Source organism: Lotus japonicus, chromosome 3, assembly GCF_012489685.1.
Source record: "Lotus japonicus ecotype B-129 chromosome 3, LjGifu_v1.2".
NCBI classification, from domain to species: domain Eukaryota; kingdom Viridiplantae; phylum Streptophyta; class Magnoliopsida; order Fabales; family Fabaceae; genus Lotus; species Lotus japonicus.
The window spans coordinates 95,882,454-95,900,798 of record NC_080043.1 but is presented as its reverse complement, the minus strand read 5'-3'; the positions used below and the strand labels follow the sequence as shown (position 1 = coordinate 95,900,798).

At 37.2% G+C, this 18,345-nt stretch overlaps 3 protein-coding genes across 6 annotated transcripts; all 3 read right to left on the bottom strand.

Annotated features, from left to right (window-relative positions):
- Nucleotides 1-299: 299 nt before the first annotated feature.
- On the bottom strand, nt 300-6,568 carry LOC130747830 (cellulose synthase-like protein D3). 4 transcript variants are annotated; one of them, XM_057600875.1, is made up of 4 exons: nt 6,362-6,568; nt 4,467-5,398; nt 2,864-3,671; nt 300-2,262 (listed from the first exon to the last, which is right to left on the bottom strand). In XM_057600875.1, exons 2-4 carry the CDS (start codon nt 5,348-5,350, stop codon nt 505-507), a joined length of 3,450 nt encoding a protein of 1,149 aa, XP_057456858.1. In that variant the 5' UTR covers nt 5,351-5,398; nt 6,362-6,568; the 3' UTR covers nt 300-504. The 4 variants fall into 4 exon arrangements, with proteins under 4 accessions (XP_057456858.1, XP_057456856.1, XP_057456859.1 ...); XM_057600873.1 differs by having other exon boundaries at nt 4,467-5,383; XM_057600876.1 differs by lacking the exon at nt 6,362-6,568 and adding an exon at nt 5,877-6,147 and having other exon boundaries at nt 4,467-5,383.
- A 2,553-nt stretch (nt 6,569-9,121) lies between these two features.
- LOC130747829 (probable arabinosyltransferase ARAD1) lies at nt 9,122-13,631 on the bottom strand. The gene is made up of 9 exons (XM_057600871.1): nt 13,132-13,631; nt 12,878-13,051; nt 12,334-12,491; nt 12,095-12,242; nt 11,543-11,658; nt 11,323-11,461; nt 10,634-10,744; nt 10,348-10,416; nt 9,122-9,416 (listed from the first exon to the last, which is right to left on the bottom strand). The coding sequence occupies exons 1-9, from the start codon at nt 13,603-13,605 to the stop codon at nt 9,285-9,287; spliced, it is 1,521 nt and encodes a 506-aa protein (XP_057456854.1). The 5' UTR covers nt 13,606-13,631; the 3' UTR covers nt 9,122-9,284.
- A 915-nt stretch (nt 13,632-14,546) lies between these two features.
- LOC130747827 (TOM1-like protein 1) lies at nt 14,547-18,233 on the bottom strand. The gene is made up of 5 exons (XM_057600868.1): nt 18,098-18,233; nt 17,652-17,926; nt 16,895-17,191; nt 15,809-16,057; nt 14,547-15,141 (listed from the first exon to the last, which is right to left on the bottom strand). Exons 2-5 carry the CDS (start codon nt 17,871-17,873, stop codon nt 14,719-14,721), a joined length of 1,191 nt encoding a protein of 396 aa, XP_057456851.1. The 5' UTR covers nt 17,874-17,926; nt 18,098-18,233; the 3' UTR covers nt 14,547-14,718.
- Between the last annotated feature and the right edge of the window lie 112 nt (nt 18,234-18,345).

Below are 18,345 nucleotides of genomic sequence, written 5' to 3'. Positions count from 1 at the left end.
GCCAACAGAATTTGAAAGAAAACATGTTGTTTACTTTAAAATATTGTCACATTTTATAACATTTCATGAAAGCATGTTCGTTAGGATACATTGCACATATATATGGACTACATATATGATAATATGACAATTGTTTTGAATTGCATTACCAATATCATAGTACTAACAATGTGATTGATATATCTTTGCCTAGGAAACATTAGAAACAAAGTCTACATAGAACCAAGAATTTGATAGTTTAATTGAAGACCTTCCAAAAGAGACATCATGAGCAGATAGACCAGAGACAACAAAAAGCCTTGGAATAAGAAAGTTATCTCAATTCACCATCAAACGTTCCTGATTCCAGGGATTCACTATCTGAACAAAATTCATAAGCTCAATAAACAGAGTAATATTTAGGTCCATTCACTATTATCATCATGTTGATGACTTAAGAGGGAAAAAGAATTTTACACAAAAAACAAAAGAAAGAAATTGTCATATGACAAAAAGAATGAGCTATCATGGGAACTGGAATGAACCACCTATCTCGTTGGCACCTTGAGGGGGATTGATTGCAACCCAAAGGAGTGATATTGTGATTGCTATGAGACCTGACCACACATAAACAATGGTAGGTGTCCTCCCTCTTCTTCCCATCAAACCTTTAGCAAAAGGGTAGAGATGAGTCAGCACCCAAAAGCTGAAGAAAACACCACCTAGCAAACGGCTCCACTGAGGTATGGTGCTGTATATGGTCCTGCTCACTCCGACTGCAATTGCTATCAAGTTAACCATCATGATTGTGATGGGTGGTATCATGAGCGATGTCCACTTGAAAACATAGAGATCAGCAAACTCGTCATCGACATCATCACCACCAGATTTTGAGGTCAAGGTGAAGGAGATTTCAATGCCTGCTATCACTTTGAGCAGTCCTTGAAGCACAGCAGCTAAATGAGCACTGGTCCCTCCAATCAACCAAAACTGCTCATTCCTCCACCATTCTTCAAGCTGAATCCCTGACCATTTAATCTCAAGCACAGCAAGTATGCACAGTGTCACTGTGATGCCTAATAGATAAGAGAGAAAAGTGACGCTGAGTGTTTGAACAATGAACTGGCCTGAGAAGAGGGAAAGTGCAGGGAGGAAGCAGTAGACAATGAGGAAAAAAGAAGTGAATGGATAGATTCCAACATTAAGGTATGCTATTCTTTGAAGGATTTTCATTCTGGGGCTTGCAAGAAATGCATTGTTTCTGGAGAAGAATATCTCAACTGAACCTGTAGCCCACCTAAGAACTTGATGCAGCCTATCAGTGAGGTTGATGGGAGCAGTACCGCGAAAAGCATCACGCTTTGTCACACAGTAAACTGATTTCCATCCTCGGTTGTGCATTCTATAACCGGTGACAACATCCTCAGTGACTGATCCGTAGATCCATCCGACGCGCTGCCCCCACTCAGTCTTGTCCTCATACCAACATGAGATCACACTGATGGCCTCTGCCACGGTTGCTGCATCAAGAAGCTCGCGGGGTATGGTGAGAGCACCGGGAGGGCGCCCATTTTTCACAGCAGGGTGATCAGCGAGTGGCCTGCCTTGGAACTCTGCCACTGGGATTGATTCAATGAGGAAAGTTGAGTTCCCAAACTTCTTAGGGAACGTTGACAGGTTCATTTCTTCATCCTCAGAGTCATCATCACCCATCCTCAGCGCTCGGTTCTCTTCAGTGTTGTGGCTAGCAATTCTCTTGCGCCTTCCAAAACAGCAACTGCAGAAACCTGGATGGTGTTCTTTTGCTCGGGGAGGATCGAATCCATAAAGGGCAACCCTTCTGAAAAGACAACCAGTTCCTACATACACTGGCCCTTGAAGACCATCAAGGGCTCTCATGTTTACATCAAAGAAGACAGTGTTGTGATTAGCATATCTATCAGAGGGATCAATCCCTTCAAACCTCTGTGGGAACTGAACGTAGCAAAGGCGGTCGCCACCACGGTCCATCATAAAGCACATGCCTTCCCTCATTGCCTTCGAGTTGTAGATGTAGTGGTCACAGTCAAGGTTGAGTATAAAAGGACCATTGGACATGATGGCTGAGGCTCTGACCAAGGCATTCATGGCACCTGCTTTTTTGTTGTGATCATAGCCTGGACGTTTCTCTCTAGAAACGTAGACAAGAAGGGGAAGACGGATATCAATATCAGTCAGGTCAATGAGCTTTGTATCATCATCATTTCCAAGAAGAGGTTCATCACTAGGAGGTTTCAACATCACCTGTATCATTCATCAAATATGAGTTATTTACTCTCATCTTCACACTTGGATATTACTCCTACAAAAACTACTTATAACATGTTTGGTTCCAAGGTGAAATGCTCTTGAATCACTTCTTGTTAGAAGCCACAAGTCTTAGCTTAAATGTGTTTTGGATTCTGTGCAAACCGTGGAACCAAATATGCACTTATAGTGAGTTTGACTTTACATTGGGAATCCCAAGAATCCTAACAACATGGTCTGAGCAAAAGCTAATGGACAAGAGTTTTTGCTAACATCATGGTTTTGGACTGGCTCCAATGCTAAACCTAACATACACTTGAGTATATTTAGGTAAACAACTTAATTAAGTGATTATGACAATAAGCACTAATCACATATTCATAAGCTTCTTTGAGAAGTTTATTGAACTTAAGCTCAAAACTGTTTTAGGTATGTATAAGTGCTTATTCATAAGCTATTATGAGAAACTTATGAAAATAATCCCAAAAGAGCTTGTAGGCAGATCATAAATTATGTTCATAAGTTTATCCAAACACTTGCATAAGTGTTTTTACTATAAGTAAACTCAAATAAACTCTTTCAAACACAGCCTCAGTACCTGAATTATACCAGCATGGTCACCCTTAGAATGCTCAGCTGAGGAGTTCAACCAAGTCCCTGGCCAATGAGTTCCATCAGCCATCCATGTTGCTTTTGGAATCTTTACAGCTTCTATAGGTTCATCTTCCTTGTTCTGTCTCTGAAGTTTCATGGCCTTGATTTCCTCTCTTGCGTGAAAGGCATCTGACCGGCGGCGAATAGAGTCAGGCAAACCATTGATTCTGACCTTGAACTCATCATACTCGCGCTTCACCCGTCTACGATCCTTCACAAAATCTGGTTTCACTTTGTTCTTGTAAGGGTCTCGCTTCAAGCTGAAATATGATTCAGGATTTCTAGGCTCTATATCATGTTTACGACAGAATGGAACCCATACATTAGCAAAACTGGCAGCTTCAGCCATTGCCTCAAAAGTTAGAAGTGCACCTCCATCATCAGAAACATAGCAAGAAAGCTTCTCAACTGGATAATCAGCAGCTAAAATAGACAAGATAGTGTTTGCAGTGACAAGAGGTGGTTCTTTCTCAGGATCTGCAGTAGATACAAAGATATCTATTCCTGGCAGATCAGACTTTCCAGTAGGATTGGTAGGACTTGGTGTTTCAAATTTTTCCTTCAGAACATTAAGATCCGTTGAGCGATTTATCGGGCACAGCTTGGGAAGTTGATCCAGAAGCCAAGAAAAAGCAAACCATAACTCACAAACCACAGACATACCCCATAGCCAGATTGCATCAGTATTTTTGTGCCTGATCCTCCATTCCAGGAACAGGACTAGGATAACGAAGCGAACCAAAATGATGAGACTGTAAAACCAGATGCAACAGAAAGAAATACAATTGTTAGAAGACATAGATTTTTGTTTAAGGAACATTATTCTTTATGTTCATGAATATAATACATTATAGAACTATAGGCAATGTTATAAAGTTAAACAAGCTAATATATTACTGCAAGTTTGGCAGTGTTAAGGACTGCATAAACATAATCAGGATCTAATACACAGATGGAAACCATATTGTTCCTTCAAAACTAAGGTACAATAGCCAAACATCAAAACCAATTTCCATTCTTCTATCAAAATAATCTAAATGAAAAACTCCATCAATCATGCTTTTTGCCCCTTTATATGCTATTCATTTAAATAGAGTCCAGAGCACATTTCTATCAAAACCAATCATCTCATCATTGCAAAAGACAACACAACAAAAGTCTTATCCCACTAAGTGAGGTCGGCTGATCCATATTAAATATACGACTAATTTTACGTTGGCTGCCGCATGCCTAACACAAAAAGGGCAAACCCGGTACTATAAAGCTCCCGCTATGCACAAGGTCCAGAGAGGGGCCTAACCCACTTTGTGGATCCAATGTTGCACGCCTAACACAACCTTGAAATATTATAAAATTCCCCAATCATGAAATATTGCATTCCGATAGGGTCAGGTATAATGAAGCCAAATGGCCATTCAGAACAAAAGGTAAGTTCATGGTTTGATTAGTAGAAAACTTGGTATGACCAAAAACAACATTTATGGCATTAACCAAAAAAAAAATTTATCTTAAAAGTAAACAGCATCAAAGACAAAAAGGTTTTGTACCGATATGGACTCAGAATAGCAGCAGGTATCTTGAGTTTCCTTGTAAGTGGCCTCCAGGGTTTGTTCATCAACTCAGTTGGGTCAACAACATCACCATCCTCTTTTCCATTTCCAAAATTCCCTTCCTTTGGCCAAATTGCATTTCCATAGCCATAGGTACCCCTTGTTTCAAAGAGCCACCTATTGTGATCAAAATCTCCAGTTTGACTTCTCATCAGTGCTGATTTTGTTGACTTCATCAAGGACAATCTCCTCTCCATTTTCGACACTCCCCCATTTGGCGGAAGAAGTGGAAATGACCTTCCATTATCCACAGCCACTTCATCTAGCTCTGTGTTCTTATATGGCTCTTTGCATCCTAGGCACATTCCATCTCCTGTTTTCACTGCATCTATATAGCAGTCTCTACATATCTTAAAATCACACTCACAAGGAAGAATATCCTCACCGCGTTCATCGCTCATCACTTTACAATCACAACCAGGAACTGCACATGAAGACCCTTTTACACCAGCCATCTGTGGATGGTTTGCTTTAGATTCTGTCACCTTATCCATTAGATGGGCTCTAGTCATGCTGTTGAATCCTCCGGTAAATAGCGAGTTTGATACATATTGCTCCTCAACTTTCTGTGAGACTGTTAAATCCATAGGTTGGTTATCAGGGGTTGGTGGTAAATGCACTGTGTAATTCATGAAATCAGTACTTCCTAGCTCACTTCCCAGCTCACTGTCAAGATCATCCCTGGAGTAATTGACGTAGCGCCCCGAGGAAGTTCTTCGGGCAAATGTTACAGTTGGAGGTAAAGGAGGCTTCTGGGCTTCAGATGCATCAGAAGCTGCTGAAAGAGATGACCGGCTTTGTTTGAATGGTTTTGATGCCATATTTGAGGACAAAGCAAGACTAATCAGAATAGCCTGAAATTCAAAACTCTAGCAAATCAGATCTTCATTAGCATTGTAATTGATTCCAAAATGAAAAGTTAATAGAGTTAAACCAAAATCAAGGTGAATGTTAAAATTGTTAATCAATACTTCAAAGTGCCATGATAAAAGAAAGAAATATTCAAGAGAACTATACCAAATAATAAAGACACATTATTCAAGTCTCAATCAAGTCCAAGCTTTTCAAATCTATTATTAAAAAGAATAATGTAACGAAACGTTTCAGACAGATTCAAAGGGCAAAGCATTAGATCTCAGTAAACTTCTGAAGAATTTACAGAAAATGTGAAGAATTTTTCTGAAATACCAAGGAAAAAGCAACAGACTGTTCCTTAATCTAACTACATGTTAGGAAACTCTTCTCCAATTGATTATGAAGTCAGAATCAATTTTAGGGAGAAGCTTCTGTGAGTAGCTTATCCGTTTTAGAATTGATTCTGACCAAGAAGAAGCTGATATAACTAACCTTTAAAAAGCAATCATATTCACCTGAATCTAGAGTACACAGATGCAGACACTCAACTAATGGACATTTTGTTCCTTAAACCCCAAGTTCAAGATCCAAAACTCTTCTAAGATGAAAATGTTTAACTCAATAAGCTCACAGAAGGATCATATCTGATGAAAAAAGTTCAAAATCCTTCATAGATGACTCTTGGTTTCCAAGAAGAACAAAGTAGAGAAAATAAAAAATATCCCTTTGAGTTCCATTCATTGCTTAACCTTTGAAAAAATCTACAAATCCTAGAAAGAAGTCCATTGTCATAAAAATCATTCATAATTCCCATATTTTCACATGTCTCGCCTATATTCTCGGCAATCAATCAACCCGCTACATATGCAAGAAAGTCATCACAATCATAAAAAGCTTAACTAGAAACCAAAAAGTAGATTTTCTTATTGGAAAAAAAGCACCCCATGAATGCATTAGCTCAGAGAAAGGAACAGTACCTGCTGTTTGAAAAACTAAATGCCACTCAGTTTGAGATCTGTGTTCTGAGTTGTGATCTTATAAGAAAGCCATGACATGAAAACAGAGTATTTGAAAGCTTCAAAGAGTGTAAGAAGTTAGATGTGGTCTCCAATTGTCACCTTAAAAACATACACTGGCACACGGAGAGAGAGAGAAGTGTAGTTAGTCGTGAGCAAAACTTCAAGCACTACCGGCCATGATTGGAGCATTCATATCATATTCATAATTCATTCTTAATTTTCTTTTAATAAAAACTCTGGTAGTCCGTCACACTTTAAATGTTGACTATTATGGATTTAAAATTTAGTCGTAATTAAGACTTTTCATCCATTCTCTTAATGTTAGGGATTATAAAGTTCTTTCCGCACTCAACTTACGTTGCCAACTAAACTACCTTGTGGGTATATCGCTAAATCTTCTTACCAGAAATACAAAATTGTCCGAAGGTTATTGGATTTGAGAAAGAAGTGGGGTTGAATTGATGGCAGTAGATTTTTTTAAGACTATTTTTTGTGTAGTGTAGTAATATTCTGATATTTTTTTGAAATGAATATTCTGATTTTTTTACTTCAAAGTAGCTTTTTTTAACCATAAAAATAGGCCTTTATCTTATTAAAAAATTAAGTATATAGGAATTTATCATACCATCACTGCTGTTAAATCATTTACAGAGTATAAGTATATTATTATTATTTATTATGATTTATAGAGAGTAATAAAATTGGAAAATTTAAACTCTATGAATGCCTAATGAAGAATTTTGACGAAATCAATACAAGAATTTTTATTTAGTTTAAGGAAACTGGGAGCAATGTCGTTGACACGTTAAGCCATTACTTGCTGTCATGACCAGGCAACATGTGTCTGCCGTCTTCCCAATTTTTATCATATACATCCGTATTTAATTTATTGTATGTTTATTTTGGTGTTTGAGTTAATGTACATGTGATTTCACACTTAAGGCAGATACTAACAGAGAAGATAAAATTTGACTTGACACATTAAATTTAATGAGAGAAGCATGTTTTTAACACGTTGCCTTCAAGAGGAATTCAGGTTGAGTTGAATGAAAATCTGAACCCACACTTATCATATTTTATTTTTTTTCCTTTTGTTTTGGATCTTCAAAGTTCAAAATGTCTTTCCCTCGTTACATTGTAGGATCTCTTGATTCCCAAAACACCCTCAAAACAGAACACGACATATGTGCTGTAATAAAGGAGCAACTCGCATCACATGGTTGTCTTATGGTAATGGGAAACAAACGCGTTTTATCTTCTTATTTATATTGTTATCTATCATATACTTTACATTTGCTTAAGATAAGACGTAACACGCTATTGATGCTGTCAAGTCAAATGTGATATTTGATTATATAGTTTCATTTCATACTATCAATTCATTGCTTATCGTTCCAAATTTATCAAGGGGTAAGCTTTGTTTGAAACTTTGAATAGAACAAACCATGGTTTGTTTACTTCAACTTCAAGTAGGGGTAGGGGTGGAAATAGGCCGAGCCGAGCCAAGCTTTACGTGGCCTAGGCCTGGCCTGCATTATCTTTTCGTGGCCCAAGTCTGGCCTGTGGCCTATCAATAGACCAAATTTTGTGGCTTGGCCTGGCTTTTTCTAAGGCCTGGCTTGGTCTACAAGCCTGCTTAAAAGCCTATTAACAGACAATTTTATCAAAAGAATAGGCTGGCGGGCTAATAAGCCTTTTATATATCATTGCACTTTCTTTTCAAATAAAAAAACCTGTATCATTGCATTTCAAAAACTAAATCTGTATAATTGAATATGTATGTAACGTTTCTAATTTAGGTTAGGGTAGGGACTTGGGGTTTTCTTTTATACTAAACTATACATCAGTTTTAAAAAATCAAATAATATATAAATAGGCCGGCCTGTTAGGCCAAATAGGCTTTTTTAATAGTTTGGGCCTGCCCTTTTTAGTTAAACAAACTTTTAAAAAAGCATAAGCCTGGCCTTTTTAATAAACGAGCTGAGCTGAGCCGAGCCTCTAACGAGCCAAGCCATAGGCCCCTGACGAGCCGTCTGACCTATTTCCACCCCTAACTTCAAGGAAAGGAAATTCGAGAAATGCACAAATAACACAAGGGAAGTTTGTCAAAATTCCTTGTGTAAAGTAGTTAACATTTATACCATGTATTATATGTAGAAACATCGGTGCATTAGTACTGTTTGTTTCCCTTTCCCTTGCTTTGTCATCATAAAAAGAAAAAACGTGCTCCGCTTAATGGAAAGCTATAGTACTCATCAAGAATGGGAATATTCTGTCTCTACTGTCGTTTATTTCCTGCTGATTACTTTTGCCCATGGTCCTCTGGCTCCACTCTTGACTTGGATGGTGTTGTTTATTCTTTTTAGTTCTCATTCCAATGTGTTATGCCAAAAATGGTCTGAAATCTCGCCGGTTTTGATGGTCTCAGTGCTGCTATTTTTTCCAATCAAAATCTCACCCATTTCAATTCAGCTGTTTGTGGACCAACAAGTTGAGATGGAGGGATGGTGACATGACAATAATAAATGAGATCATGAGATTGTGATGACCCAACATATTCAATGTGCCTATTAACTTGTACTAAGAACATAGATGAAAATTGAAAAATTATTCTATGTTTGAAAAACTTTTTTGGCGCAAATAAGGCCTAACAAAAGAAATGCCCATGAAATTAGCTATAAAGCTGATTATACTGCTGTTGACCAAAACAAAAAAACATGATCATACTGCTGAAGATAACATTTAAATTCTATCACCTGTCATGTACTTGAGTAATACAACAAAATAGGTCACTAAAGAATACAAAATTAGCATTAGACAATTACATGAAAACAAATGAGGAAAAATAAAGATATTACATTTATAAATAAAACAAGGTGATTCAAGAAATGATTGGAACAGAACTAGTAATGTTGCCAGTCCTACATTCACAAGTGCACAGATTTCGAGATCCTTCCACCACTCGTTGAGATCTTCGGGAATGAAGTTTGATGTTCACCACCTTGCCAGCCATCTGAAGCACCATGATTTAGAGGAGAAACAAAGTTAAAGGAGAAACAGGCCCCAGAATTCCCCAAAAAACAAAAAGAGCTAGGAAACAGCTAGGAAACATGACAAACCATCTTAAAACAGTCAAAAAACTTCAGAAGAAACATGAATATCAAAAGCAATACAGTAGAATTATACTGTAAGTTTCTACAATTCCCAACCAATATTTCTGGTCAGTTCCAATCTCTTGACAAAACCACCAGAAATCTAAGTAAACCAAAACCACAATGACTGATTGCTAGCCAAGAAAATGTAAGAATAAGGAGATACTAACATCATAACCCCATGTTACTAGCTAAAACCTTATTGCTAGCTAAAATACAACCAGCCTTCCTTCTTTCTACAAATTAGTCTGTATGCAAATAGCACCATAAGCTTCAAGCCGAAGTTACTAGCACTATGATACTTCCACCTTTTATACCTAGTAATACGTCTCATTGGTGTAGGACTAGTTGTGTTACTCAAATAACATTTACCAAATGACATTTAGAAAATGCAAGGCTCTAGTTACAGTTTCTAATTGAAGCTAAAATCCTCCCAAATAACAGTAAGGCAAAACTTATTCTAAAGCAACCGAGCTTGTAAAAGTGAACTGCAGCAGTTAGGTTTGTCATCAATATAAGACCTTACTATACTACCACCTCTCTTTAATAATCTTTTCACTTTATCAAATGCCCACTAGAAATAAATTTACTATCATACGGACCAAAGAACATCTAATAATAATAATAATTGCATTCCATTCCCCAAAACTACAGCGGAAGAAAATACTCAAAGAGCATACTGAGGAATGAGGATCAACTCAATCAAGCTTGAGCGGAAGTTCAATAGGAGAACAAACTGTCTAAAAAGAATATTCAAAAGAAACTTAAACAACCAAATGAACTGTTACAAACCATTTTCCAGACCAAGTCTTCAGGACCCAATGGTTGAGCTGGATTGGAAAACACGAAATGCCTCGAGTACTGCGATGAGAAAATAAATGCGAGAGGCAGGTAAAACAGTGCACAAAATACCAATTTCAGATAATGAAGAAATATCTAAGTAAATTATTTCAAGAAACATTTGCTCAGGGCACAAAATATTTCCAGCTTGACAGTGGTCAAGGTAGAAAGTTCTCACTAGATTGACAACAAAAAAGTCAAATAAAAATTAATAGGGGAAAATGAAATGATCACAAACCTTGGCAAGATTTTGTTGCAATTCTTTTATCTGAGCAGGTCTAACATCTTTTAAAAATTTCAAAAGCCAACCTGGCTTCAGAGCATCAATGGAAGAAACAAACAAGGCTATCTGCATGTATGGAAAAAGTTCAATTAACAACTTCCCTCTGAATAATATGAAATCAAAAATTTTAAAGTTCTGACTTTTCAATTAACAATGTAGCATACTGGACATTGCAGTTTTTAGTTACAGAATGTGTTTTACTTTGGAGCAGATTTTGTTGGTTTGTTTAAGGGTTTGGTAATAACAAAGAGGCAAAATTAAGTGATAATAGTGTACAGTGTACGCTATTCTTAGGTGCATTTGATTGAAACAGAATAGATACACCATTAAAGGGTGCATCTCTGCACTTAAAGTCTTGGGGATCAAATGAAGTCCAGTTTCTCTTTGGTCTCATGCCCACAGTTATCATGGATATTTTCATCATTGATACACAGTTATTTTGGATTACTGTGGACTCTCTCTCTCTCATATGAGATCTGAGGATACCTATTCCTCAGCCTCAGTGTATTTTTCTGCTCTGAGGAGAAGAATTCTTTTCCTATGACGATCTCCTCCATTTCAGACAACTCTTAAAATAATAATAGTCAATGGCCTATACATGTCCTGGTTATTCCTGAATCAACTTGATATAAATGCATACACACCTTCCTGTAATCAAGTATTCCTTCAAATGGAAGCTCCAGCTCATCACTTACTATAACTGGAATGCACCCACTAACAATAGCATCATATAATCTAGCAGAGGATGGAGTATCACCAGCTGGGTTTAAGCAAAATAGAGACCTGATAATGTGGAAGCCAAGCAAATAATTACTGCAAAGTAAGAATGAGGGTACATATATCCAAGTGCTGAACTTATATTACTTGCGCATGCCATTTTGAGCTACTTCTTTTCCCCTATCTCCAGCCGTTCCCTCCTCTATAATTACACCATCTGCTCCACTTAATTCAGCTACAAGTTTAGAGCGTATCTTTCCTCCCTGATATAGGAAGACCATGGACAAAACATCTGAACCTCAGAATATACAAAGATATGAAGGTGACAAAGAAATTAAGTGAATGCCACATAGACAAGTAGGGAAAAATATGATAGAAGACTTAAAGAGAAGATACCATGAGTCATGAGAACAGAACCCAAACATCAAACAAACATTAACTGGTCATGATCATACCCCAAACAATACAAGCCTTACTCACACATCTACCAAGTTCAAGGAAATATCAAATATTACATAATCATGAAAATATATTCAAGCATTGACAATAATTGCAATTTGAAAGTCAAACATAAGGTTGAATATACAATATGATTAAAAGCATATTTCTGGACTTCAAGTGACATCATATACAGATAGAACTTTCTAAATTTGACCTGTCAAACAATTAATCAATAAAGCAATCACACAATATGCTCACCGCATTTCTTTTGAGCCGACCACGAAAGAAAAGCAGTGTGCTTCTCTTTTGATTCGTTTGAACTAGACATCTGGCATCACATAAATCAAGATTGGCAACATAAGGAAGAATCAGATCTTTCTCTAGGAAAACCTGTCCCGGCTTGTACCTGAAAGGTGAAAAAATGAAAAAATATCACTCCACACCACTATAAAAGAATACAGCATTGAATTTACAAACTCATGTGGTTAGAAAATGACCAGTTCCCTGTGGAATCCATGTCTGGCAACAGCCATATTGCCTTCTTCATGTATCTCCGAACAGACTTAAAAGACCACGGATGATGCACAGGAAGTATGTGATCCCTTCCACCAGAACGCTTCCATGCAGGTTGATCTGTTACCCACTTCAAAGCTTCCTACATCCACAACAATTAAAAGTATGTTAAAAAATTAGAACCATAACACTAAAAATGCATTGTACACACACTATAGAGTGAACAAATTTCACTCCACTTTTTGTACACACACCTTACACCCTACCCTCTCTATGGATCTTTCCCTTTCCCTTAATAGTCACTCACATTTATATGATGCAAAAATAATGAATGTAAAACACTCATTTAGTCATTTCCCTACACAATATGTTGATCCACATTCCACACTACAAGAATCACTCGAAAACGGTAAAACGAAGCCTCCCCCTAGTGAGTGCGATTGTTAATAATAACAATGATTACTGAAAAAGTACTATCATTTAACAGGGAGAAACAAATAAATGTGAGAGTTAGAAGAGCACTCACACCCTATAAAGGGCCTTGCACTGTTGCTTTTCCAATAGGAAGAAGCTTATAGTGGTGAAGAAGGGTATGTAGAACAAGTCAGCATCTTCCTGTCGATGAACCCTAACAACACTCTTCAACCGCCGTTCCGATTCCGGAGCAATTAGATCAGCCCAGAGCCAGTAATCAATAGAGTGCTGCATCCACAAATCAAAAACTCATTCACATATCACAAAATCATGATGAATAGAAGAGAAGAATGAGGTACTGTTACTACCTGTTCGATGAGACGGTGAACGGGGCTGCCATTAGAGGTGAGATTGGAGGTGTCCTTGTAGGTGGTGGCAAAGAGCCGAAGCAAATCAAAGGTGAATTTGGAAGGCATGTTGTAGACGTAAACCCTAAGCGGGAGAGAAAGCGGGTAGTAAGGATCGGAATCGAGCCTATCCATCTCGGAGCGGTAAACGGCGTCGTCGAGATTCTTCACCGCGGCTTCCGTTTCGGTAACTGTGTGGTCGTCGTCGGCGGAGGGAGGGTGAGTGTGGGTGGTGAGGAAGTGGTCGAGGGAAGTGACGAAAGAGGTTTCGACATTGGGATCGTGGAAGTGAGATGGTGAAGAAGAAGGTGAAGAAGAGGTTTGAAAGGGAGAGAGAGAAGAGAGGAAGATGAGGAGTGAGAGAGCGAGGAGAGAGAGTGATAAGAGGACGATTCTGGATTTGGATCTTGGCATGTTGTGAAGCTTTCCTGCCATTTTTGTGAGGGACGGTGAAGGAACAAGGTGTACATAGAAAGATATCAAGTTATAGAGTGAAATAATAAATAAATAAATAAAAGTAAAGGGACCAAAATGAAAATGAAAATGAAAAAGAGAGGTATTATGAAATACCTCATTTTATCAACTTCCATCAATCCTCGTCGCTCTCTCTCTCGATGCTAGCTTCGAACCCAGGACCCCAATTGGAGAGGAACAAAGTCCAAACCAAGAGACCACTGAGGAGCCGGCAATGAAGGCTCTCAAAGAATTTTATTTAACTAGCTAACAAAACGTTGGACACTAGAGTTCTTACCTACATGAGTGAGGCCCAACATGCATCATATCCTGATTGTCACATAATGAAGGATAATTTTAATTTTTAAAAAAATATATTATATCTACTTAAAGAGAGGAGATGATGTCCCCGACAGATAACTCAAGAAAATTTCATATGGATTGGGGATGAGGGAGGTTAAGGGATCAACCCGGGAGGGATGTCGTTTATTTTTCCGATTTCGATGTACCAAAAAAAAAAGGAGATGATATGAAATTTCGTTACATATTTACACTAGTCAGTATTTTAGTAAGTCATAAAAGAAAATTCAGTTTAGATCATCTCATTTTAAGGTGCACATAAGAATTATCCAAAAAATAAATCATCAAACTAAATAACTAAAAGGGAGCTGATGATTTTTCATTAAATGTTTCAAAATCCTATGGAACAAATAATGTCTTTTTTTTTTAAGAATGGAACAAATAAATGTCAACTAAGAATGATTGGTCCTTTAACTATGATTCATTTTTTGTGTATTGGTCTTTCTGGTTGTTTCTTCTTCTTAGTAAAGTTTCATTTAAAAAAAAAGCATAATTCATCTTACGTGTAACGGAATCTAAACATAGTTCATAATCAGCATATAGAAATGAAAGCAGCAAGCAAGTCGTCAAATCATAGGGACACTCCTATAATATGATTTTGTCATGTTTGGAAATCCTTTTATAATTCATTTTGAAGTCTGTATCAATTATGGTGTGAAGCTTCTGTGAGTAGCTTCTCATTCTGAAAAAAGATAAGTTATCCAAACATATATTCTAACTATTTATATAGGTAAACTAGAAGGAGATGGGATCATATTTTGATGATTGTTGTTTGTTTGGATCTTGTCTCCATTCAGATGAATCCCCACCCTTTTTGCCAAAAATCATCTCATCAAGATCATCCATCATGTCATCATCTTGGCTCAATCTCTGGACTCTTGAACCAGCTGGCTTTCTAATCAAGGCATCCTCTTTTGAAAAATAGGGCAGTGACTCATCAGGCTCAAGAGCAACAGGTATCATAGCTGGTTGAGGTTCAAGTGGAACAATTGCATGCTTCTTCAGCTCCTCATATTTGGAAAGAACCTTCTGAATCTCATCATTCACATGCAAGGCCTCAAAAAGCAGTGCTTCATTATCCCCAGAGGTTTCAATGATTCTGTGGACAGTAGTTTGGGACTGATGGCACTGTTGTACTAATGTGGTGGTCAGATCATCCTGCATGCACATGGAAGGAAATAGCAAACAGAGTTAAGTTGGTCATGAATAGGATAAGATATGTTTACCTTGCCAACAGTTTCAGCACATGTTTGGAAGATGTTCTACCATTAATTCGAAAGACAAAATCAACTTTGAGGAGAAACTTATATGAGTAGTTTCCAGGTTTCAGAATTTATCCGGATGAAAAAGAAGTTGATCAAAACATGCTAAAAGTGTGGTATCTTTGGCTGCAAAGTCTGAGCTTATCTTCAATGGATAACAGGTAAAAAGTTCAACTTAGATTTTTATTTTAATGCAGTAACATTGAGCTTTTGATTGTTTTATTCTTGAGAACTAAATGACTTTTGATGCCTTATTTATTCCCTCACTCCATTCAAAATTCAAGGTGGTTTGTAAGTTGGGTAGAGTCTGTATTTGGCTCTGCCAGTGCCTTGTATTTTTAGGTATTTCTTTCTACACCAGAACTTACTTTAGGAAAGGATATTAGGATAGTGTTCAGTTCATTTGATTGATATTGAAAAGGCTAAAGCAAATGAAGTTCTATCTATAACTAGAAGATTATAGTCCAAAATATATTTATGTCAAACTCAAATGAAAGCCTCCAAAAAGGAGCACAAAGACTGCAACTACTAGTATATAGCATAATAAAAACAAGATAAAATACCTTCAAAACACCTTGCTGGTTTGAAGAAGATAACACAGTAGAGAGAAGCTCAATGCTATTTCTTGCAACATCAAAAGCTTCCTTTATTTGTTTAGAGGTAAAACTTTGCACAGGAACAACATCCTGTTGAATAAGATGTGCAAGACTGATATCAGCCTCTGGAGCAGAGGCAGAATGAGGAGGAGTGAAAATAGGAGCCAAGCTTTCATTGTTACGACCAGGGAATCGAATCCCCCTTGATTTCAAACTCTGCAACAGAAAAATGTCATAAAATCATTCAAACTCTGAAATAGAGTTTGTTCATGACAATGTATCCAAGATCATATAATCTATAACTAGCAGTTTGTGGCTTCCACTCTTTATCTATGCCTAACAGCTTAAAGCTTGTACAAGGGAGTTGGTTCATGACAAAGTGATTCATAGACAAAGAAAGTTCAAAAATAGAAATATATCACACTAATATAATTACTAAAAATCATGATTTTCATTCAGAGGAATATATTAACCAGAAATTTATCTGAATGGTTCAACTTGAGTATTTTGGCATATCAATTATAGGCATAATTGGTCCAAGCAAATGACTTCATGTTGGTAATTTTTGGTCTCTCTTATTTATAGCATGTTTAATTTTAGCGATTTAGACAAGTTTACTGTGAAGCTAAGACTTGCAGCTTTTAATCAAAAGTGGCTCTAAAGCATTTAGTGTGTGTTTGGTTCCCCATCTCAGAATCAATTTTGATTGAGTAAAATTACTTTTGAAAGACAATATATAGATGTTTGGGAGTCGTCTTGAATTGATTTCAATCTAAAAATCAGCTCTGTGTAGAATGTAGAGAGTGTAGCTTCTGCACTAAGCATTATCAATTCAGAGATTTTACAACTTGATTTCACATTATTATCCTGCAAAAAATCACTTTCTCATAAATGTATCCAAACATAAATCACTTCTTTTTCAACTTACTTCAACTCACTTTTACCATAATCAGGTCTATCAAAATAAATTGTGACAACACTAATCCAAACACAAAGTTAATCGTGTAACTAGACATGCTATTGGCTGACAATGATGGAAAGAATTAAAAGTACCTTGTAAGTTTCTTCATAAACAGGCAGATAGCGAAGCTCAGTCGTTGCCTTTCCCCAAGCCTCAACCATCATCAAAGCCTTGTTCCTGCTATTACCAACACTCTGAGGATCATCAATGAGCTTGACCATCTCATCAAGGACTCTCTCAGCTGCTACCTCAAAGAAAGCCTTGTCACAGTTCTTGACCAATGCTTCAAGCAAAACCAAAGCCAAGTACTGACCTCTAGAACTTTTAGTCCCCACCCTTTTCTTCACTGCACGGACCACTTCACCAGTGTTGAGCTTTTCAGCATTAACCTGTGTTTGGACCAGCATTGTCACAATTGATTTTAGATAAAACTGAGATTGACAAAATTGATTATAGTAAAAGTGAGAGTTGAGAGTGAAGTCATTTATGTTTGAATACATTTATTAAAAAAAAGTGATTTTCGTAAAGTAATGATGTGAAATCTAGTTGTAAAATCTCTAAATTGATTAAGTTCAACACAAAAGCTACTATCTTTAGCTTCTAGCAGAATCAATTTTGGGAATTGGGAATTCTCCAAATTGACTCTCAAACAACTACTAGCATGTTTGGATCAGCTTCTATTTTCTCATAATCAGTTCGGATCCGACACTCAGACGCTTCTCTGCAGAATTGATTTTGGCTTCATAATCAATTATAGAATGATTTCCAAACATGCACTATATTGTTATCCAAGGTGGATTTTAAATCTATTAGATACTGAGATTCACCAAGGCGAAACCAAACACATACCAAGTCACAAATATGAAGAATGAGACCCCAATCAGGCTCATCAAGGGCTTCAGAGGTAGCATCCCCAACAAGTTTATCAGCCATGTTTGGCTCCTGGAAAAACTCCTTGACCTTGAAGCTCACAGAACTCATTCCAGCACTCATCTTCCTACCCACCTCAACCCCACCAACTTTGAGGCGCTCCCCCAAGGCGTTCACTTTCTCCATCAAATTGTCACTCATCTTTCCTTGATGGCCTCAAAATCTGCTTACTTTATGTGCATTTTGGATTACTCCTGAAATGAAATAGCTTGGATGAAAAGAAAAGGAAACAACATAGCATGTTTGATTCCACAATAACATGTTCTGAAATCACTTCTAATCAAAATGCATTTGACTTTGTGCAAATTGTGAAACCAAACATACTTTCAGAATGGAAAAATGTTGAGAAAGATAGAGAAGCATACCTTACACACTTGGAGCTGGTGTTGTAGAAGAAGAATAAAGACAGAGTAAAGGAGTGTTGGTTCAATGTTCCTTGGAGTCTCAGGATTCCAAAGTACTGTGTCCTATTCAACTATTTGTCCTCATTTTCAATTACAATTCCTCGTACTTTACGTCGATCAGATAAAACAAACTTTCAAGTTAGGTATCATGTCTATTTCTTTAATCAGGTAGGTGGTTGGGGCATTCATTACAATTTTTGTGAATAGAA

Coding starts and splice junctions, on each gene's coding strand:
- LOC130747830 (XM_057600875.1), bottom strand. CDS start 5,350: ATGGCATCAAAACCATTCAAACAAAGCCGGTCATCTCTTTCAGCAGCT. Junction 3,672..4,466: donor GCTATTCTGAGTCCATATCG/GTACAAAACCTT, acceptor CTGGTTTTACAG/TCTCATCATTTTGGTTCGCT. Junction 2,263..2,863: donor ACCATGCTGGTATAATTCAG/GTACTGAGGCTG, acceptor TGAATGATACAG/GTGATGTTGAAACCTCCTAG.
- LOC130747829 (XM_057600871.1), bottom strand. CDS start 13,605: ATGGCAGGAAAGCTTCACAACATGCCAAGATCCAAATCCAGAATCGTC. Junction 11,659..12,094: donor GTCGGCTCAAAAGAAATGCG/GTGAGCATATTG, acceptor TTCCTATATCAG/GGAGGAAAGATACGCTCTAA. Junction 11,462..11,542: donor GCTCAAAATGGCATGCGCAA/GTAATATAAGTT, acceptor CCACATTATCAG/GTCTCTATTTTGCTTAAACC.
- LOC130747827 (XM_057600868.1), bottom strand. CDS start 17,873: ATGAGTGACAATTTGATGGAGAAAGTGAACGCCTTGGGGGAGCGCCTC. Junction 17,192..17,651: donor TTCTTCATATTTGTGACTTG/GTATGTGTTTGG, acceptor GTCCAAACACAG/GTTAATGCTGAAAAGCTCAA. Junction 16,058..16,894: donor TTTATGAAGAAACTTACAAG/GTACTTTTAATT, acceptor TTTCTGTTGCAG/AGTTTGAAATCAAGGGGGAT.